Here is a 23416-nt window from a genome sequence, read left to right on the forward strand (position 1 = left end):
AGCTGAGGTGCATATTTTGATTTTCTCAGACGCATCAAGGTAAGTTCTCTCTCTCTCACACACACACACACACACACACACACACACACACACACACACACACACACACACACACTTTATTATGCTATTATACTCCATATGACTCCATGTAAAAGCCAGAAACTAAGCTTTTTTTTGCACAGGCCTATATAAAGGGTTAATGGTGCCACCTGGTTATCAACAGTAAAAATTACAAATTTTACCTCTTCCCAACAGGGAAAACCACCAACAATCAAAAATGCATGATTTTATGGTGTCATGGCTTTGCAATCAAAAAATGTGGTTATAATGGAAGTCAATGGGGCAAAAACAGCCACGAACCGTAAATGAGGGAGAAAAAGTTAAAATCTGATGCTGCACAAAAACTAACAATGCATCAAAACCAATGTTGTTTCTAATCTTTGACATGTCCAAGACTGTGATAAAAGGTAAAAAAAAATCCAGTCCACAATCATATTTTATATTGAAAATAAGTAATTTTGTGTTTTTTCCCCTCCCAAATCAGTGACATAATTTATGAATTTGGCAATTAAAGAGTTAAAATCTTGATTTTTTTAAAAACATTTAGTAGTTTTGAACAGGACTGATGTTGATTAATAGATTTATGCAAAAAAAATGGCAAAAAAATGTTTATCTGATCAATTTTTACAGCAGTTTAAAGTAGTGGCTGTTTTCAGCCACGAACATAACGAAAGGATGGAAATTTGAACAATGCACAAGGGTTAATACTGGCACCTATTGGCGTGAATGCATTAAATCCAAAGCAATGAGTAGCCTAGGCCTACTATTAATGCATTACAAAGTAAACCACTCAAGTGTGAAATGCATAAATATTTGAATAAAGCAAATGTTTTCACATTTTCAGCAAGTCACTTTCACTAACCCTTCCCGCACATCCTTGAGATACAATTTCCTTTGAAATAACAAATCTAGTGTAGGTAGGTGTCCGAAGAGCTGAGAAGTTTAGTCTGGTCTGCAATATTGTTATATTTAAAAGGCATAAAAATCTCTTTGAAATAAATACACAAAACAAATGACTTTTAAAAACATTTCTTCAGATATATATTTGCAATTCAAAAATGTCAGAAATTGCACTACAATTATGCACACACATCAATGCAGTCTCCATTTCATTAGGCAAAAAAACATAATTAGTAAAAGGCCAAATATCTGACGCTTGTGACCGCAAAGCTCGTGTGTTTTCTTCTTTGATGACTCCACGGCTCTGTCTATATCTGAACTTCTGACTCTCATCTACAGCTTTTTATTGGGTCTTTCCACTCGCTGCCAAGCTCAGGTTTGAGATTGAATCCTCAACCTCAGGATTGTCTTCCTCTTCATCGTCATCATCTTCCTCCTCTTCATCGTCATCATCATCATCATAGTCATCGTCGTCTTCATTATCCTCCTCGTCTCGGTATCCCCCTCCGGATTCCAGGTTTTTCCAGTAGGAGCTGTATCCGGACGCACCATAATCGTCTTCATCCGCGCCGGTCTGCCGCCCAAATTTATGGGTTCGGGCTGCAAGAACAATCAATCAAAACCATCCAGTTAATACCAGAGGCTTAACTCCCACTCCAAACTACCACGAAGCGCTGTATGAGAGTAATATTTTTCATATAAAAAAAAAATAGATTGAGAACTAGATTATATCATTTTAATAATTTGATTAACCTTCATCCTTCCCTCGCACTTTGCAACACATCATTCCCTCGCGGGTCAAAATGACCCGAAGCCCTAAAATTATACTTACATTTATTTATTTGTTGTTCAGAAAGCTTATTTTATTTCATTTGATGATATTTTTTCAATTTTTAATGCAATTTTTTGGAGATTTTTTTTTTATTTACCTTTAAATTACTAGATTTAATCAATAAATAAAAAGTAATTTAAGCACATTCCTCACATTCTTTTAACTTAAATTCAAAATAACACACAATTTCATGCATAACCCTTTTAATTCACTCAAAATATCTTAAATTGGGTGTCTTTCTCTTGTGGAAAAATAATGATATAACATGATATTTCACGACTCTAGCCACTAAATGCCCTCTATTTGGAGCAAATGAGCTGTTCCGCTGGGTCCTAAAGTCAGACCCTATTCAGTATGCATTCAGATGTACACATGTAGACATTATAATGGCGCTTTTCCACTGCATGGTACGGCTCGGCTCGGTACGGTTCGACTCTGCTCGGAACGGTTCGGCTCGCTTCGCTTTTCCACTGCGTGGTACGACTCGACTCGGTACGGCTGGGTTTGGTTCGCTTTAGCTCGGTTGCTTTTCCACTGCAGTTAGTACCGCTTCAAAGTGGGTGGGACTGATCGTTAATAGTTGTAGGTCCGGTGGTAGCCGTGTGCAGCTAAGAGCTGTGCTACTTCCGCTCCTCGGCAACCAACGAGAGGAACGTCTGCACCTCGTCCACTGACCACGATTCAGCCATTTCTTGTTTGATTTTTTTTGTCAAGTAAATACTCTAAAAACAGGTGCTACCGCGTTGGCTGTTGTCTGGCTATTTAAATCTAGCGGGTTTAGTGTCTCGTGTCGCAAATACAATGATGCTGAAGTGACGATTCTGTCTGACCAATCAGTGATCTGCAGTGTTTTCACATCACATTATAGTATCGGTACGGTACGCTTGGAACCTCAACAGAGGTGGTACCATTTAAAGCGAGCCGAAGCGAGCCGTGCCGTACCATTCAGTGGAAATGCGCCATAAGTGAGCCGTACCGAACCGAGCCGTACCATGCAGTGGAAAAGCGCCAAAGCGTGCCGTGCCGTACCGTACCATGCAGTGGAAAATGCCATAAAATAATTTTTTGGTAAAGTTTAGGTTTTTCTATGTGTACTGAAGCATTCCATTAATTCATAAGGGGGTCAAATTGACCCACGTGGGAAGAATTTGTTACTTTTTTTCATTTAAACCATAAAACTCGTTGAATCCATTACATTTTTTGTTGGTGTATTCGTGGTTCAAGTGCGACCTAGGGTCTTGGACCCCTCTGACGAACACTCAATTTAAAAAAAAAAAAGTTTTGGTTCAAAATGACCCGAGGGAAGGATGAGTATGTAACCCTACACTATACTAAATAACATGTCTCAAAATACAGTTAAAAGAAAACCGACTATAACGGTAGATGTTAGACGGCACTCACTGGACATGCTGAGATCTTTGGTCTCCTGAGTTTCATGTCCACACTTTGGGCACGGAGGAGCCTTGCCTTTCTCCTGCTTGAACACTTTGCTGCGAGCGTGATCGTCACAGAAACAAGCCTAGAACGACAGGATTTCAGTTGTAGTTTGTCCAAACAAAATATACATAGAAGCAAATGGGACAAATGAAAATAATAACCTTGCATCGGAGACAAGAGTGCTGTCCAAGACGATTACAGGATAAACCTGAAATTGGGGCAAATACCAAGAAAGGTTACAAAAAGTTTGAAGAATTCAAATACTCATCAAAACCAGTGGAAACGTGACGCACATTTATAAGTCTCTGCTTCCAAGACCTGGCAGCTCGCCTGGTGTTCAAACTGGTCATCCTCGCACAGGAAGTTGTCGCAAAAAGAGCAGCGGAAAATGCGGCCACCTGTACGTCACACAAGCAAACGGGGTTTGATTTGGTTTCTCCAACATTAAAGTGCTTTACAGTACCGTACTGGACATGAGCGCTCGCTCTTTACCGTGTTCCCAAACGCTGCGGTCGCATTCGATGCAGTCTGCGTCACACAGGGGACAGGAGCAGGCGTGGGTGCTCAGGCACTTCTTACCATGGCACACCCAGGCCTCGCAGAAATCACAGATGGCTCCCTGATGGAAACACACACACTCACAATCAAAGACACGTCTGTGGTCACTGAAAACACAGATAAGAGCTGCATCTGTGTTCGCTCTGCCAGAGAGAGCAGTCGTCATGTTTAGGTATCAAACAGCTTACAATGATTCAAGATATCACAGAATTACTGGATAAAAGTTAAAAGTGGAGACAAACACTGATGTCAACAGAAGCGATCAAAATATAGTAAATGATTGACTGTGACCTTTGACCTTGCCACGCCCTTGACCACCCACAATGTTCCCCTTCCCCACCAACGACAGAGTCACCTTTGACCTTGACTATCTTCCGGCAGGGCCGGCCCGCGGGGGCAAATGCTAGGGCCGCCAAAATGTGTGAACCAGGGTTTTATTTTTTAAATATACTATTTTAATACTATTAATTTGAAATATTTCCAAATAAAAAACCCAAAAACTCAACAAAAACTTAGTAAGTCCTGATTATGATGGATGGCCGAATTTACATGACACATTATAAATTAGCATTATAGTCTGCTATTGATACAGTGGCAAAAAGAGGAGAAGAGGAAAAAAGTAGGGGTGCACCGAAATTCGGTCGCCGAAAATGGCATTATCGGTTTCGGGCCGAAATAAAAAAGCCAGCCGAAAATGAATGTCAACCGCGTCCCTCCCATCCGGGATATCCGCCTATCTATATCCAGTGTTGTAATGTAACGGAGTACAAATACTTCGTTACTGTACTTAAGTAGAAATTTCACGTATCTGTACTTTACTTCGCTATTTAAATTTATGTCAACTTTTACTTCACTACATTTCCTAGATAAAATGTATACTTTTACTCCGCTACATTTCCACTAAGCATCTTCGTTACTCGTTACTACAAAATAAAATCAAAAGAAATGTGGGTTTGAGGTTTGGCGAATCACTGCTCCTAGATTGCATGACGCACGCTCTATTTCAGCGTAAAGCTTGTTTGTTGCCATGGAGGAGGATGCACAACTGAACCCGTGGAAGCGCGAGCCGCGGCCGCGCGCGAATCCCAAACGCGACGCTTCACGAGATGAGATGCAAGTGGCTAAACTAAACCGCTGATTTACGATAGAAGTTTTAAACGACCGACATAAATAATCAGTTTGCAAAGCTCATCTTCGGTAAGGGGAGATTTACAGGTAAAGATAAAGAGACTGAGGGAAGAAGAACGAGAGATGGAGATGAGAAAGGAGAGCAGGTAGAGCAAAGTTAACCGCTTGCTTAAAAAAAAAAAAAAACTTTTTACTTTTACTTAAAATACTTAAAGGTAGGGTAGGTAGGATTTATATAAAAACTTTTTACCAAATTTGATTAAACTTTCTATATATATCAATGCATAATTAAAATGTAAGTACTCTGATAAAAAGAGTATAAAAATCGAGTGACTCTAGACCGTTTAATCTTCATTAAACACAGCTCATTATTTCCATTCGGGACGAATCACAGGATTGGCTTGCGCGACTGTCACTCTCCGTCGCCATGACTACCGCCGTTATTATTGGCTCTGCCGGCGTGCACGCAGTCGCGCACCCGTTTTTAGGTGGGAGTGAATGGAATTAATGAGCTGTGTTTAATGAAGATTAAACGGTCTAGAGTCACTCGATTTTTATACTCTTTTTATCAGAGTACTTACATTTTAATTATGCATTGGTATATAAAGACAGTTTAAACAAATTTGAATAAAAGTTTTTTTTAGACAATTCTGACCTACCCTACCTTTAAGTACATTAAATATCAGAAAATTACTTTTCATACTTAAGTACAGTATAAATCAGATACTTTAAGACTTTTACTTAAGTAATATTCTAAAAGGTAACTTTTACTTCTACCAAAGTCTTTTTCTAGTACCATACTTGTACTTTTACTCAAGTATTGCTTTCTAGTACTTTATACAACACTGTCTATATCTGATTTATCTTATATTGGATGCATCCCTTGAATGAACGCTGTAGTGCGCGTGATCAGCTTCAGCGTGTGCGGCTCAAACGGCACTGCACGACTAATAATGACTATTGGCAGGACTGTCATATTACATAACATTATAAAGAGAACTATATTGTAATAAAACATTGTGCATTATTTGAGTTTAGTTGCTGTGTCGCGTTGCTCCAGGAAGAGCGCGTCCACAACATGATCATTCTGAGTGAATGGCACATAACGTAGTTCAAGTTCACTTGTGCATTCACGTCATTTTGTGCAGAAATAATTTGTAATATTATGTTTATTTTGAATATATCTGATTAATCTCATATAGGATGCGTTTCTTTGAGTTAAATAACGCGCTAGCAAACTAAGTGCAATTTGTGAAAATTGTCATCCCTAGTGTTAATACAAGTTTAATGATTATTCTATTGGTTTGTGATTTTTCATTTCAGATCCATTCAAAATTAAGCAATTTAAATATATATTAAAGTTTTTAAAAGAAGCCATTTTCGGCTTCAGTTTCGGTTTTCGGCCAAGTGCATCCTAAATTTTCGGTATCGGTTTTGGTCCAGAATTTTAATTTCGGTGCATCGCTAGAAAAAAGGGGTTAAGACAGAGGTAAAGTGATCGTAATGAATGCAGTTTATCTAATTGCAAAGTAGTAAGATTCTATAATGCTAAATAATGGCAGTTATATTACCTCAAACTTTATGCTAACAGCTGTTCTGAGTTCTGCAGAGGCCACAGGACAGTGTGATTCTGTCAGGGTTTTTTTAGACGCATATACCATCACTTTAATATTAATGTTTTTACAATACAGTTGAGCAGTTTTGGGGGGATATATGGAGTTTTTAATTATTTGCCGAAATTATATGGGTTTATTTAAAAATAGCAACATTATGTAAAATTTACATTAAAGAAGATCTACTTTTCTCAGTTTCATTCATGATGAAAACATGAAACGTGTTATAGTGCCATGTAAGTCGCTTTGGATAAAAGCATCTGCCAAATGCATAAATGTAGTTTACTGGAAGATTGCTGCCATCAACTGGAAAACAAGCACTTCTGCAGAGTCACTTCTGGTTCTGTGTGCGTATATAAATAAAATATCATGAACAAAACGATGGGGTGAAAGGGGCTGTTATGCAAGGGGCACCATGTAAAATTTTGCTCAGGGCAGAAAATTGGTGAGCGTCGACCATTTCCTCCGGGGATGAATAGCGTTTCCCAACCGGGGTGCCGTGTAAAAATTCCTTAAAACATTTTAAAATTGCTCAAATGTGTCATAAATAAAATCAACCATCAATCTCGGATCGTCGGAAGTCTCCAATAACTACAAATAATGCACACAAATGTATAACAGAAATGCAAATAATACGTTTTCGGCGTTGAATTGCAGGGGTTGCACATGATTTCATTCCCAGTGCGTCCACATAAAGCTGCCTCTTTTAAATGGGTTGTTGCGCTTACGGTTAAATAAATACACACGAAAACATGGTCACAACGTCCGCCTTGCCGCGTATTAAATAATGATATTTATAATAACACGTCACACATACACAGAACGACGCGCCCTAGAATCGACTTCTCGTTCGCGCTTGAAAAAAGAACAGTTATGCCAAAATGTCCGTTTTGTTGAGTTTCCTAATTTAAGATGAGTTATGAGTCTTAAATGAGTTAAGTAAAGTCATAAGTTAAGAGTTGTGAGAAAATGGGCCGTGTGTGAGATCCACACGTGCAGTGACAGCAGAATCACAGAACAGGGAACAGAGAAACGTACTCGCTGCTCTTGACTAAAGAATGCTTATAGCTTTAATAAGGATTCATCTATATTTAATTTATACAGTGAAAACTGTAAAGTGTTTGATAACTTTATTCAATTTCTGTGTATTTCCTACCTGTAGACATGGTGGGCAGAGGTCAATATGACATTTATTATGGGCTTATGTGAAGATTGTTTTAAGTTCACTTAAATTAAATGTTGTTATATTTTTTGGAGCCTAATAAATGTAAAAATTGATAGCTTTCAATTATACTGTAGTGTTGAATGGTGATAATTAATGTTAAAATAAATAAACAATTGAAGCTCTATTGGTATCGGTGATTCTAGCCTTCATTCATAAAGATGCCATTAAACAAGTATTTAAAATATGCTGTCTTTATATTGTTTCTACATTCATTTGGAGATCAACTATTAAATTACTACATAATAAAATATATTAAAACCAACTATCTTGTGCAATTATAACAAAATTATCCCAAAATAAAAACAAATCTCACATTTAGGTGAGATTTGCAATGGTAATTGAGCAATGTTTATATATGAATAAAAGCCTTAATTAAATATGTCATCATGTAAAGTGATCTCTTAAGAAGAAATTAATGATTTCCTAGACTTTAAATGGATGGAAAAAAAAGTGATAATATTAAAAATATCTATATGACAGTGCGGTAGTTCAAGGTATAGTAGAAGTAGTATCATGACAACACTAGTGTAGTGTCAGGGTGCCACCCATTTTTTACAATTTTCAAAGGGTGCCTTGACTGAAAAAAGGTTGGGAAACACTGCGTTAACCTATGACCTTTGATCAGTTTTGAAGATTTAGACAGATAAAAATGCATAATACATAGTAACACGTAATTTTGTGGCAAAAAAAAACATGGAAATAATGTCGTTTTTATCCTATTGTTTAATATATATGCATTTGCACGGTCAGTGGGTTTTGGATCTGTCGGCTGTAAAGACCTTTGAAACAACTGAAAATCATTTGGCAAAGTGATATGACCTGTAATGGGGTCAAGACTTGCCTGGAACTACTTAAGCCGTGCGGTTCCCTGAAAATAATTGCACACCTTACAACGTTCGTCAACCAATCAGAATCAAGCATTCAACAGCCTGTAGTATAATTATATATAATCATTTCACTTATAATCATTTAAAAGAACAGATTGTCTATTCACTCACCGTTTGAAGTGTGCGTGTATACTATAGTGATTCACCCTTATGATTATGGCCTGTTAAAATGTGTCCTTAAATTTATCTTTAGAAACATCTTTTTCTCACATGCTCATAAAGATAAGGGCGAGACCTTAAAAGGTCACTGAGCTGGAGGGTTTGATGCCGGCATGTGTATGTACAGACCCAACCTGATATCAGAGTTCAAAAGCGACTCTGGGGAACACAAATATGCCATCTAAATCTTCAAAACGGATCAAAGATCATATTATCCCCCGGAGGACACCGAAGGTCATCGGTTAACATATGCAATCCAAATATACATGGGTCATCATACGACATATTCATCCCCGGAGGGTTATGAATTATGATCTCTATTTGGAATAAAATCAAGACTCTCAATTTATCCAGAACCGTGCAGTTCTAGTCCTGATCTTCAGGAATGAATGTTCTCAGTTTTACTTGAAAGAGCTCAAATCAAATGCATGTGTCTTCAGATTCCTCCATTGTTTTGATAAAGATGCAAGCGTGTTTACACGATGGCAAAATACTTTCTTCTGAAATAACAAGAAAAAGCAAGCAGGCAGAGAGCTGAAATTGTGTCCTCGGCTCATATTCAGTGACCCCAAAAAGTATTTGTAAAATTGAAGTAGGGTTAATGACTAATAGGGTTAATAAATAATTTCCCTCTAGAGGACAACAAAATAATAATTAAAAAAATGATTTTTTTTCCCCCCTCAGAACTAACTTTGAGCCATTTGTGCACTAACTTCTAATAACTGGTAAAAAGTTTGGATTGTAAAGGAAACCGTGTGTGCGTCTCAATCAGCTCCCTAGGCCGTGAATCAGTAAATCGTGTACACAAACTGGCAAAGACAGTGAGGTACGTCCCAAACACACTATACGCTGGGACAATGATTATTAAGATAATTACATGTACCTGCAACATTTCAGCCGTAAATGAATTAGATCTAGTTTAAGAACGATGATAAGAATGATAAGAGCGTTATTCTCACACCACTCAATCGATTTACTTACACCGTGTTGATGGACCTCAGGACTATCTAAGTCATTCAACACAGATATTAGGACAGTATCATCAGAGTACTTCAAAATATACTGATTTAACATGTCCGTTCGACAGTCGTCGGTATATAATGTAAAAAGTATGGCAGAACTAACGCAACCTTGCGGTACTCCGACATTTGTGATGATTTCAGACGACACGGTTTTATTCACTCAGACTCTTTGAACTCTGTCTGTGAGAAATGAAGTATACCACTGAATCAGATAAGGGTTCACCCTCAGCTGTACGAGTTTTAACACTAGTCTGTCAACCTGTATGATGTTAAATGCAGAAGAGAAGTCCAAGAACAAAGTTCTCACAGTTGTTCTTGGTTTATCTAGATTTTTAGAGATAATATGCACTAAAGTAGAAGAACTGCATCTTCAGTACTACAGCCTTTCTTGTAGGCAAACTGCCATGGGTCTAATTTATCTTTCACTGCTGCAACCAAGTACTTAAGTAACAGTCTCTTCAGACATTTCAAGTGAGAAGTGAGAGCTATTGGTCTAAAGTCTTTGTATTTTTTTGGACATGATATCTTCGGTAGTGGTTTTATGTCTGCGGTTTTCCATATCACAGGGACAGCATGTGTGTCAACTGAAGCTTGAAATACTGGTTGCCACAGGTGCAAGTTCCTGAGCAATTTTTTTTAGAAGGCCTGCACTACATCCATCAGGACCCACAGCCTTTTTTGTATTAAGAGATTGAAACATTTTCCTAACATCTTCAACCTCAATAACAATTCTATCCGATGGTACTAGAACTCTATGTGTTGTTTCTTTGATCTTGTCTTGTTTGCCTGTTAATTCAAACCGTGTAAAAAAGGTGTTTAGTTCGTTCCCAAACCTAAGTTCATCATCAGTTACAATGGATTTATTTGAGGATGACAGTCCAGACATAGTTTTCATAATATCCCAAACCTTTTTAGAGTTGTTCATTTTAAATGCTTTCTCCAAACACTTCCTATGAGCTTCTTTTGTTTCTTTTAGTTTCATTTTTAACTCTCTTTCCGTTTGTTTAAGTACCAGACTATTTTTATCTTTAAAAGCTATTTTCCTCACATTTATCATTTCTTTAATATCTTTAGTCACATATGGTTTGTTATTTGGATAAACTTTAATCTCTTTAGTGGGTATATTCAGCTCCACACAGAAGTTTATATAATCATTTAACACTGTAGTTCTTTCGTCTAGTGAGCCTTCATCAAAGATTTCCCAGTTTGTCAAATCAAAACAGGCTTTCAGTTGTTCTTTTTCTTTTCTGGTTTACTCTTTTTAAGTTTAGTCCTATACACGGGAATCATAAGCACAACATTGTGGTCAGAATTTAAAATTGGTGGCATACTTTTGGACACATAAGCATTCCTGACATTCACAAAGCACTTATCAAGAATATTATTGTTTCTTGTTTGAGTCTTTACAGACTGTTCGAATCCCGGCAACAAAGTCTCCAATTTGCACTGGTTTAAATCACCCAGTACGATCACAGGGGCATCGGAGTAGCTGAGTTGGAGTTCGTGAACATAGTCCGCAATCAGGCTCGCTGCCTGAGATGGTTTGCCGCTGGGCGGTACATATATCACGAACACCAAGATACAACCAAATTCTCTAGGCAGATAGAAAGGTCTTACAGTCATGCCGAGAATTTCCACATTTGGGTCACATATCTTATATTTTACTGAATAGTTTCGACACCATTTCTCGTTTATATACACACAGATACCTCCCCCCTATATTTTTACCTGAAGATTTATCTCTATCAGCTCGAATTAATGTGAAATCAGGGATTTCAAAAATCAAGTCAGGCATTATAGGCTTCAGCCAACTTTCCGTGAAGCAAAGCAAGGATGCTTCACGAAATTCGTTACAGTACCTTGAGTGTGATCTTATGTCTATTTTGTTATTCAGAAAGCGCAGATTGCTGAAGACAATTGACGGCAACGGTGGTCGTTTAAATCTCCTTCGCAGTCGGCTCCGAATTCCTCCTCTTTTTCCTCTTTTCTTTCGTTTTGTTCTCACCAGCTCACGTGGAACATTTTCAAACAAATCCTTAGACTGGCCGGTTATCGACTCTTGCGTTGTCTTGAAATTTAACTCCAGCAACATCTCCCGAGTGTAGGGGCGTGCAACACTCGTGACACCGCATGTGTTTGAGATTCCACATGCAGTTGGGCATTGCATTGTCAAACATGATCCATAGCCGCCGATCATCCACAAAAACCAGATCAGGAGTACGTTTTTCTCAACCTTCATCTTTCATCTCAACCTTCATCTTTCAGATTATGTTCAATACCTGTCTAGAGATGTATGTTTATGATGAAATATAATTAAATAACGGTTTGTTTTTTAAAAACATCAATCGCGTGTCATTACGTGTGCGTGATTTACATTTCGTGCTTTAGAACATCCATTAAAGGTACACTGTGTAGTTTAAGTATGTTATTAGCTAAAATCAATGTCTTCATCATAAATATGTCCTCATTGGTGTAAAATTACTTCTGCCAATTATCTGACTTATCCTCGTAAGCGAAGAATTTCTTATCTTTATTTACATTGGACGGGTAAGTCCACGGAGGCATCCATGTCGTTCCGCCATTTTGAAAAACTATAATAGCAGAAAGGGACAAAAAGCACTAGGTAGTGCTGGGCGATATACAGGTTCATACCGAAAACCGGTGTATATTTTCGTTACGATATTAAGTTAATATACCGCTATACCGATGTATTTTTTTACACAACGTTCAGAACGAACGTTACGCGACACTGTTTTAGACGGACCCTTACAATATTGCACTTCTAAGCAACGACTGCGAGGCGTGGTGAGGGTAAACACAGCAGTGCTATGGTGTTACGTTACAGGGAAGATGGATGCTGCAGAACTAGTAGAACATGACAGAAGAACTTGTGCCAAAAAGAGGAGCCGGAGCTGTTGTTTGGAGGTTATTTGGTTTCCAAAAAAAAAAAAAAAAAAACGCTTTCGAGAAACCGTTCATCCAATCGACTTCACAAGGGAGTGCAGTGTCGCATTTGGTGCAATATAGATGGACACGCGAGACGCAACATTCAGAATTAATAAACTTTTAGTAAACTACAGTAATATAAAACGCACACACACAGGTCTGTTAAATTAAGCAATACTTTTAACTTAAGGTAATCAATATTTTTCTGACTAACAAATTACTTACACAGTAAAGGGTAGAGAAATAAAGACAAACGAAATTTAAATAAAGAAAAAACGAAATTTAAATAAATAAAAACGAAATTTGAACAAAGAAAAAACGAAATTTAAATAAAGAAAAAATGAAATTTAAATAAAGATTATTTATAAAAAGATTTGTTCTTTTTTGTGTGTATATAAAATTTGCACAATTTTTTGTGTGAAATTTGCACAGTAAAAGTTCAGTATTTTGACTGCAATTGACCGTTCGCAAAACCCCGCCCTCGAACGGTTCTCGTCCAATCCTAGCTCAGCAACTGTAACTAAGGAGAAGGACCTCCGTCAAACATTGCGATTTCAGCAAGATAGTGAAACTATCTTCCTATGGCAGTGAGGTCTGCACGGGCTTAAAACTTGCTGTATTTTATGATTGCTTGCAACTAAGGGTGTCACGATTTCGATTTTTAATCGAAATCGATCGAAATTAAGTCACAATCTCGATCATCGAATTAAAAAATGGAATCGTCGATGCTGCCACGCCCCCATGTCACGTTCGGTCGGCTTGTCAAGCGGAAAAAAACACGCGTGTTGAAATGCTGCGAGTCAACCTCCTCTGGGGTCCACACACCCGACGAGAAGCGCCGCGTCTATGACAACTCGAGGCATCGCACACACCCGACGAGAAGCGCCGCGTCTATAAAACTCTAGGCATCGCAGACACCCGACGAGAAGCGCCGCGTCTATGACAACTCGAGGCATCGCACACACCGGACGAGAAGCGCCGCGTCGCGTCTGTGACAACTCGAGGTATCGCACACCAGACGCGCGCACTTTCTCAGTTTATGACCTACAATATGTTTATAAACATTATGGAATTAAGATCATGTCTATGTTATGAGACGCCGAATGGCGCCGCCGGTATGTGTGTGTGTGTGTGTGTACTGTACACAGAGAACAAAGTGTTAGAATTTTAAAGACGTGGCTCTGCGCGACGCATAGATTTATCTGTTAAACGGTTTGTTTGTTTGTTGTGAACTTGAATGTCATCTTCTGTGAAGAAGGGGTTACAAAAGAGAAACTATCGCAGGCTATTTTGCTTAAGTTTCCAATTGACTGAAGATATAAGTCATTGTTACATTGTGTTCTTAATAAATGTTTTAAATTTGACATTTGGTCTAAATTTAAATTTGGTCTAAAAATGGCATAGCAACCTGTGCTTTGAAAAAAAAATAAAAAATTAAAAACCGAGAATCGAATCGAACTGTGACCTTAGAATCGAAAATGTAATCGAATCGAGGATTTGGAGAATCGTGACACCCCTACTTGCAACTATTAATAAAAAATAGGCTACATGTACAAACACCGTTTCTCTACGGCACTGCGGCCCCTCATCAGTCAGCAAACGAGGAGAAAAAAAAAGAGAAAGAGAAAAACTTACTAATTACGAAACTTTGATGTGGTTGAACAGGAAGACAGTCACAAATTCCTCTGGAACTCAAACATTAAACTTCAAAACAAAGTTCGCACAGTTGCACAACTATTTACACAGATATATCCTTCTCAGTCGGCTACGAGTTATGAATGAAGAGAACAGCATCTAGAGTTGATGGTTTCAGCGCGTCCTCTGAGTGTTGTGACTGAAATAGCGCGCGCGGGAGCAAATGCGCAAAACAGTTTTGTAAAATGATATATGATCAAATAAAAATGATTGATATATAATTTTACAAAACTGTTTAGTGCATGTGTTCCCGTGCGCTATTCTGTCTATACTTTCTGTCGTGCCCTGGAGGATATGTCTGCTGCATTACTCCAAAACCAATCACTTAATGTATGGAGCTCAACCCAGCCATGTGTCTGGTTCTCAATTGTTTGACGGGCGTAGTAACAATAACTAACAAAAACCGGCTTTTGCGAACGGTCAATTGTCAATTCCTCACTTCATTAGAATCATGACTGGCTTTTATTTGTAAACAACAGCATAATTTTCTGGGGCCATGCAAACCTGTATTACTAGTGTGGAATTATTCTACAATATTCACTAATGACAGTAAAATAGACCATCCTAAGTCAATTTACTGCAGTAATTACTGCAGTTCTCTCTGGCTCTCAACGAAGGCAGTCGCATTTTCTCTCCCTCTCCTCCCCCTGACCTTCCCTGCTTCGCTCCTCTCGTCTAGTCTTATGTCTTAACTTTGAGAGACTCTCTCCGCACTGCTCTCCAAACTAAAAATCATGGATTTGATCAACTGGTCTCTCAACGCAATTGACACCATCTTCTCGACGAGAAGCTTGGGTTCGGGGGAACCTGACTGCCCTGCCGGAACGTTCGCAGCTGGCTACACGATGGACGCGTGGGAGAGGTGGCGGGTCGTGTGTCTGGCGGCTCTTTCCGTGGAGGACATTGAAGATATCTATCTATTCGGAACCATGATAACAGGTCTTTTGCTGACTGGATTAGGCATTGCCCTGGTTTATCAAGAAATTAAGAAGACGGTGACAGCTGTCCAAAGCCCCACAATGCTGCCCGGCATGATTGAAGCAGTGGGCAGAGCGGTCAGCACTCAGGCTGGGACTATTAACCGCATTATGGATAACAACAGGGAGGTGACCCGAAATATGGATAACATCATGGAGAAGCTCACGGCTTTGCAAAAGCTGATGGACCAGAATGGACTAAGAGAGTAGTCGTGCAAAGGAATGCGGCTACTCGCCCCAAGACCAAATAATCCCAATCTTATCTGCTTTCGGCCCCCCTCAACCAGCACTGGCCTCGGCCAAGGCCGCTGTTGGAACAACAACTCCCCCGGAAGAGCACTGCAGTGAGCCGCTCTTGCTCCTCCCCCCATCTCTCACAGACACCTGCTGATTGTTGACTCTGTTTGGGACCTAATCAAGGTTGTCTCCATGGCAACTTGCTGTGTTAACGCTATAACATCCTGCGGACAGAGGCACCGAGATTTGGATGCCAGGCGGAGCGAATCTCCAGGCCTACACATACACAAACTCTTACATATATATACAGATATGCAATCACCCCCCACCCCACATCCCTCGCCGCTTTGTACCCCCCAGCCTGGCGGGCGGGTCTGTGACCAGCGCCGAATATGGCTGCAGGACCGGATGGCTGCTTGCCTGTGCTGGGTGACCTCCATCCCCCACTCCCCTCCCCTGTTGCAAGTCTTGTGGATTCATGTCGTACTGATTATGTGCTAATGTTGCTGAGGTGTTTTTTTCCTGTTCCCAGACTGTACTCCTCACAGGAGCATAGTCTGGGAGTTGCCTTTTTTTTCCCCTCACCTATCCTCATGTCATGCTGTATTATTTTCCTCAATCCTGTCTTCCTGTCTTGTCTACCCCATTGTCATATTGTATGTATGTTTTGTATGGACAGGTTGATGGCTAATTTCGCTGGTACTTGTGACTAAGTGACAATAAAGGCTACTACTACTACTACTAATTCCTCTGTCAACCAGTAGAAAATGCTTTGAACACCTGATTATGCATTTTAAAAAATAGTAAAAATGTATAAAAAAACGGCATAAACCGGAAAGCCGGCATAATTTTGAAAAAAAAAACGTGATATACATTTTTGGTCAAACCGCCCAGCACTAGCACTAGCCTGCCTCAACGTGTTTCCACAGCGCGTTTTCGTTCAGAGCCAGCGTCACGTGACTGGAACCAGCCGAGATGGACAAGGAGATCAGTGAGGCGCTTGACACTGCCCCGGCAAATTTGAAAGGCTGCACGGTACTTCATAATGCAGGATCATACTTATGCCGAGCCACAGGAGAAGGAATCCTCGTCGCCAAAAAAGCATGACCGGCGAATTCAAAAAACGAGGGTAAATAACGGGATAGCTTTTCCCAGGTGGAAAGAGCTAAGTTGCCTGCTTTCTTCTAGACAGGCAAGTCAATGTTAAGGTCTAAAGTTTTTTTTCTCATTGCTTGGTTGTTTTTACAGTCTGTGATTCATACTTTAACATTCGTTTTTTTCGTTGTGTGTCAATTTGCAGTTTGTTTGAAATAATTAGGGCCCGAGCACCGATGGTGCGAGGACACTATTGGAATTGCTCTGTTTATTATTATTATTATTATTATTATTATTATTATTATTATTATTATTTTCCGCATTCAATCGCATTTTTGAGGGCCTAAACATGCACGAAAACTCACGAAAATTTGCACACGCGTCAGAACTGGCGAAAATTGACATCTGATATGCGTTTCAGAATTGGGCGGGATAAAATGGCTCGATAGCGCCACCTATAAAGGTTCAACGGAGTGCGCCTCCCGCTACGTTTCACGTATGTGTACGAAATTCGGTACATACATGTAATGACCCAATACCTACAAAAAAGTCTCTTGGAGCATAGCCTTAAACACAACAGGAAGTCAGCCATTTTGAACTTCCTCTCTGATTTTTGTGCAGTTTTTGCCATTTTCAGGCCTCGTACTTTAACGAACTCCTCCTACAGTTTTAATCTGATCATCTTCAAATTTGGTAAGTGTAATCTTAAGGCCTTTGCAACGTTAAATTGCGAAGATCTAGAGTTTTCGTCGAAGGGCGTGTCCTCGGCGGCCTGACAAATTTTGATGTTTCGCCATGAAACAGGAAGTTTCTGTAACTCAGGCAAACAATGTCCAATCTGCCCCAAACTTCACACGGTTGATAAGAGTTCTGTCCTGAACACATGACCATGCTCAAATTCAGTTACAGTCATAGCGCCACCTGCTGGCAACAGGAAGTGACATGTTTAACACTGTTTTGGACTCCTAATAACATATAAAAAATTGCCAGCAAGTGCTTAACATGTTAACAACATACTAGAAACATGCTAAAACATGCTAGCAAACATTAGCTAAGTGCTAAAGCATGCTATTACTGCAATTAAATAGGAATTTGCTGTAACTCAGGCATTGAATGTCCAATCTGCCCCAAACTTCACATGTTTGCTAAGCGTTCTGTCCTGAACACATGACCATGCTCAAATTCAGTTACAGTCATAGCGCCACCTGCCGGCAACAGGAAGTGACATGTTTAACACTGTTTTGGACTCCTAATAACATACAAAAAAGTGCCAGCAAGTGTTAAACATGTTAACAACATACTAGAAACATGCTAAAACATGCTAGCAAACATTAGCTAGGTGCTAAATCATGCTATTAATGCAATTAAATAGGAATTTGCTGTAACTCAGGCATTGGATGTTTAATCTGCCCCAAACTTCACACGGTTGAATATTCTCATGTTTAACACATTTACATGAGAATATTCAGTTATAGTAATAGCGCCACCTACTGGCAACAGGAAATGACATGTTTAACACTGTGATGCTGTACTAGCAACATATTAAATATGCCATTGAGTTATAAACATGTTAGAAACCTGTTAAAACATGCTAGCAATTCTTAGCTAAGTGCTAAAGCATGCTAATGCAATGAAAGAGGAAGTTGTTGTTACTAAAGAAGGCAATGTCCAATCTTTCCCAAACTTTACACGTTTGATAAGAGTCCTGTCCTGAACACATCTACATGACACTTTTCAGTTATAGTAATAGCGCCACCTACTGGCAACAGGAAATGACATGTTTAACACTGTGATGCAGTACTAGCAACATATTAAATATGCCATTGAGTTATATACATGTTAGAAACATGTTAAAACATGCTAGCAATTCTTAGCTAAGTGCTAAAGCACGCTAATGCAATGAAACAGGAAGTTGGTGTTACTGAAGAAGGCAATGTCCAATCTGCCCCAAACTTCACACGTTTGATAAGAGTCCTGCCCTGAACACATCTACATGACAATTTTAAGTTAAAGTAATAGCGCCACCTACTGTCGACAGGAAGTGACACGTTTTACACTGTGATGCATTACTAGCGACATATTTAATATGCTATTGAGTTCTAAACATGCTAGAAGCATGCTAAAACATGCTAGCAACACTTATCTGAGTTATAACGCATGCTATTATCCCCATAATCAAGGACATTTTTGTAACTGACTTTGACATACTCCTCCTATTTTTACCTACTTAAATGCACATTGCCCACCGTGCTCTGTCTTTCTAAAGCCACCGGGTGGCGGTGGCACGGGTGCGAGGGCCCTTTCATCGCTGCTTGCAGCTTTAATTAACCTTATTACCCGAAAGAAAACTCGATGAAGTGCTATTGGAAGACATGTTGTCATAGCTTCTTGGTACATAACGGCTACCGTAGTTTCAACACGCATTTGAAAAAGCGAGGCGCTAGAGAGCACTATTCGTTTGAATGCAAATTACAATTTCTCTGCTAGATGGGATAAATTCCTACACAGTGTACCTTTAAGGAAACATAATGAGCATCGATGAACTGTGGGAAAGGATTTGCGATTGAGACGGTCCTTAAAATGGCCGACTCCCCGATCAGTGCCCCAACTACTCTCAGAGAGCATAACGTGTGATGACAAACACAAATCTTATCAGTCCTTCCAGAAAAATCCAAAGTTTTTTTGTGATTGCTGCGGGCAAAAATAATTGATTATGCGGCACGTTTTCTTAAAAAATGCGATGAAATATGTGGGATATTTCTGCAATGAAATTGCGGGAACTTGCAAAAACTGCGGTTTGATGAAAAATATAAAAAAAGTGATTCCCCCAACACCCTGTTCTCATTAGGCTACTACCTTAATGTAAAGAGTCATTTCTTATTACTTCCTATGATAAGCAAGCATACTACATCACAGAAAGTGCTGGGAATATTTAAGTTCTCATCTTGTTTTATTTCAGACCTTAATAAACACATGGCTCAAACTTACAAAACATTGATGAGTCAAACAACTTTACAAAAGGAATATGCTACAACTTCTGTAAAAAAAAAAAGTGCGCTTCCTGTTTTACAGAGGTAGCTATACAAAACTTCTGTTAAAATAAGTGCTTCCAATGCACAAAGTGCAATCTGTCATGTGACACACCGGGAAACTGCTTTGCGCGGTCTTTTGCGCAAGTAAACGCAACATTTTTCAACTTTCTGCTAAGATATATGTGCCTTTTTTGCAACCAAAATGCAGGGATTATGAAATCATGCGAGCCCCGCATATTTTGCGCGCGGAAATTGACAATTTATGCGGTGAAAGTGCGGCGTATTTGAAAAAATGCGGACTTTGGCTGATTATGCATTGAATTATGCGATCGCATAATCGCGTTTTTCTGGAGGGATTGTCTTATGCTTCATTCTAAATTAATAAACATTCCCCCAAAAATGTAACAGAAATCAATTAAAATCACATAGAAATGTGGCCTTTTCATGCATAACACCTGGAGAAAGCTATCGGTTAGCGTTCCCATGCATCTCAGTGACGGTTGCTTGGATTCCTGTCCAAAAACTGTCATTTCTAACGTAATGGGTGTAAAATGTGAAATCTGTGAGGATGTTTAAGGCGATGTTCACACTTACCACCATGCCCATTCCAGTGCTGTGAATGCCAGGATGTTTTATGACACAGTCTGAAGACTTCATACATTTCGTTTTGCCTTTAAAAAAAAGAAACATACAATAGAAAAATTTACAAAATTGTATTTCATATAGATGTACTGCTTCTTTTTTTGTGTAACACACTATTCGTGATTTATCTCAAGCTGTAACAAACTGAAAGCCACAGTTAAAACATGTGTAGGATATCCTTCCTTTTTGGGAAACTCTTTTATGATCATTGCATTTCTCATTTCCCCTGACGTTTACTTATGTTGATACTTTTATGTCTTTTTTTTGTTGCCGTGCCCCTCACGTGTTAAAAGCAGCCGTGTTTTGATCGCAGGCTACAGATTTTATTGTGTTCTTGTCATTCATTTTATTTTGAAAAAGAAAAAATATATATTTTCCTGTTCTTTTTCCACATTACCTGACCATTTTTGAGAAAACACGGGACAAGCGGAAAATGAGCAACGTTTGCCAGGAAAATTAAGGGTCACTTATGAGGATAGAGGATGTTTTGGGATTCAAAAGGAGGAAGTCTCTCTCACCACACTGTGCACACGTGGGAAGTTTCTGCACTGAAGAACAGAAGTAGCAGAAGGCTCGGTTCTTTTGTCGCCTGGCAAACAGAAAAGAATATTATGTAAGGTTTATCAGTTTATAAGGTTTACATGTGAAAGGTAAAGTAAATCACAAATAAGTCACATTACCTTTGACACTTATCACACTCCTAAAAAGACAAATGAGAGAAAAAAAAGTTAGGTCAGTGCATTAATGTACCAACTGAAAAAGCAACTTGAAGCAAAATTGAAACATGTTGAAAACAGCCTCAACAACACTGGTCAAAAATGCCTAAATATTCCTGTAGGTTACATCCGAGTTTTGAAGGGGAGGGACTTAGGCTCTCTATATGCTAAATATCACTTTCAATAGAGAGCCTAAGTACCGCCCCATGGGACCTTATTTCGGAAAAAATATGTATGGTAGTCAATGGCGAGAGACAACTTATCTTTTTATTCCGTCTGAATTGTAACCTGAATTTCACATATGATGTTTGTCAATTTAAAATATAATTATGAAAGTCAAGAAAGTCGCAGTTTGTCATAAAACAGAAGAGGAACGTTTAGTTTTATGTGAAAATCGCTCAATGAACTACATCTCCTGTCTCGCACTATACGTCACCGTTGCTCGTGTGTGTGCAGTCTGGTACAACACACTCCGGCATCACGGCGTAACGTTATGATTATAACGTAAGACTATAGAAAACATGACAGATGTTAGCTTCAGTAAAGTTAGCTTCATTCATTGAGAGAAAAGGTATTACGTCACATGTGCGCCTTTTCGGTTTGTAGTCTCTGTAATCACGTATTTTCACAGTCTCAGTACCTCAACAGTTTTACATCAAACTGCGACTTTCTTGACTTTAAAATGTATCTTTTAAATTCACAAACATCATGTGTAATTTACAAGGGCACAATTCAAACGAGATCAAAATATTTGTTGTCTCTCACCATTGACTACCATACAATATTTTTCCGAAATAAGGTCCCATGGTGGTCCACCGGAAGGGGAGGGACTCGAAGTACATTACAAGTACATCAATGGATGGATGGATGGATGGACTGACTGACAAGATAGACAGACAGATGGATGGACTGATAGACAGATTGATAGATAAATGTATGGATGGATGTACGGATCGATAATTTGATGGACGGATGGATGATTAGATGGATGGATAGATAGATGATTAGATGGGATTAGATAGATGATTGATGGATGGATATGAGCCTAACTCTCCATTGGAAAACACAGTCAAATTTCAACGTAAACGTTTTACGTTTAAAAAAAGAGAAATAATGAGAACGTGAATTATTTGTAAGCTTTTTTGAAGAAAAAAAATCATACAAATATTTCTTCAAACAATTTAATTTGGTAATCTGTCAATGCTTCATGATGACTCTCACCATGGTTCCATTACATGGGTGTTTGGCCACATCAACAGCCTCTCTGTTGGCCCGACTCTGTTTCTCTCGCTCCTTTCGGCTCTCGGCCTTCTTACGGGCACCAGTCTTCTTCTTGGGCATCTTTCACCTCCAGTATCAAAAAGCAGAATACAAATATGACACATTAACTCGAAACAAGATGAAACATATTGCGATAACCTGTTGATTCCGCGCTGCTGATTTCCACTGAACTTACATGAGGGACCTGACACCTCAATAAATTATCTTAACATTCAAACATCTCAGCTTAACCGTCACTTTCACATTTTTATTTACAGTTCAACGTAAATGCCATCCATCCTGTCGTATGAAAAACTTACCGGGATAAAGGTTTAATCGCGTTGAAAACAGGCAGATGATCACAGCTGATCCCGGTGCGTGTGTAACAGTAAATCGTCCGGCAGGAAACTTAAGTGTGCGCTGTTATCAGTTCCACAAACAGTTACTAACAGGTGTCTTTTGCGCGGCGCGAGTGGTTTTAGATTGTAATCTAATATAGTTAAATCCTTTTAAAATATGTATATTAAACCCCATATTTTCTATTTATTTAGAAGAATTACAGGAGATGCAGTCCCGCTCCATCACAGAGGAGGGCAACGAGTCTATTCTGCGCTGTCCGTAACGGAGCGGTTGCCAGATACTCTGCCGAATCGCTTCTGGGTTATTTCAAAGTTTGAAACATTGCCTCTGTTAAATACATGATGATCAAATAAAAATAAGACTATCAAATTATATGTAAAGAATCTTAATTAAATTTTAAGGAAAAAAAATCTAACTTCTAAATCTGCAAAAACTGAGCTTTATTTTCTATTAGCTGATTATTTTATAACATAATATATTATAAAATGTTCAATTATTTCATATTATTGCACCTGTTGTTTTTATATAATATGTTATTTAATTAATAAAACGCAAAGATAGGCTACTGTATTTGATTGATCAGCTATTTCTATCTTTTGTTCTACCTTTGTGTTCTGTTGCATTAATATTCAAAC

At 38.9% G+C, this 23416-nt stretch overlaps 1 protein-coding gene across 1 annotated transcript; it reads right to left on the minus strand.

The window, feature by feature from the left end:
* Positions 1-596: 596 nt before the first annotated feature.
* On the minus strand, positions 597-23084 carry znf330 (zinc finger protein 330). The gene is made up of 10 exons (XM_079616706.1): positions 22742-23084; positions 22383-22509; positions 21126-21145; positions 20964-21034; positions 20398-20474; positions 3722-3848; positions 3523-3627; positions 3391-3437; positions 3194-3311; positions 597-1560 (listed from the first exon to the last, which is right to left on the minus strand). The coding sequence occupies exons 2-10, from the start codon at positions 22500-22502 to the stop codon at positions 1304-1306; spliced, it is 942 nt and encodes a 313-aa protein (XP_079472832.1). The 5' UTR covers positions 22503-22509; positions 22742-23084; the 3' UTR covers positions 597-1303.
* Positions 23085-23416: the final 332 nt, after the last annotated feature.

The sequence above is a fragment of the Phoxinus phoxinus genome (assembly GCF_949152265.1).
Source record: "Phoxinus phoxinus genome assembly, chromosome: 6".
Lineage (NCBI taxonomy): Eukaryota > Metazoa > Chordata > Actinopteri > Cypriniformes > Leuciscidae > Phoxinus > Phoxinus phoxinus.

Excerpts from the sequence above, each read along its gene's own strand:
- znf330 (XM_079616706.1), bottom strand. The coding sequence starts at position 22,502 with ATGCCCAAGAAGAAGACTGGTGCCCGTAAGAAGGCCGAGAGCCGAAAG. Across the intron at positions 3,849-20,397 it reads GCACTGGAATGGGCATGGTG|GGAGCCATCTGTGATTTCTG; the intron begins GTAAGTGTGAAC and ends TGTTTCCATCAG. Across the intron at positions 1,561-3,193 it reads CAAAGATCTCAGCATGTCCA|CCCGAACCCATAAATTTGGG; the intron begins GTGAGTGCCGTC and ends TTGTTCTTGCAG.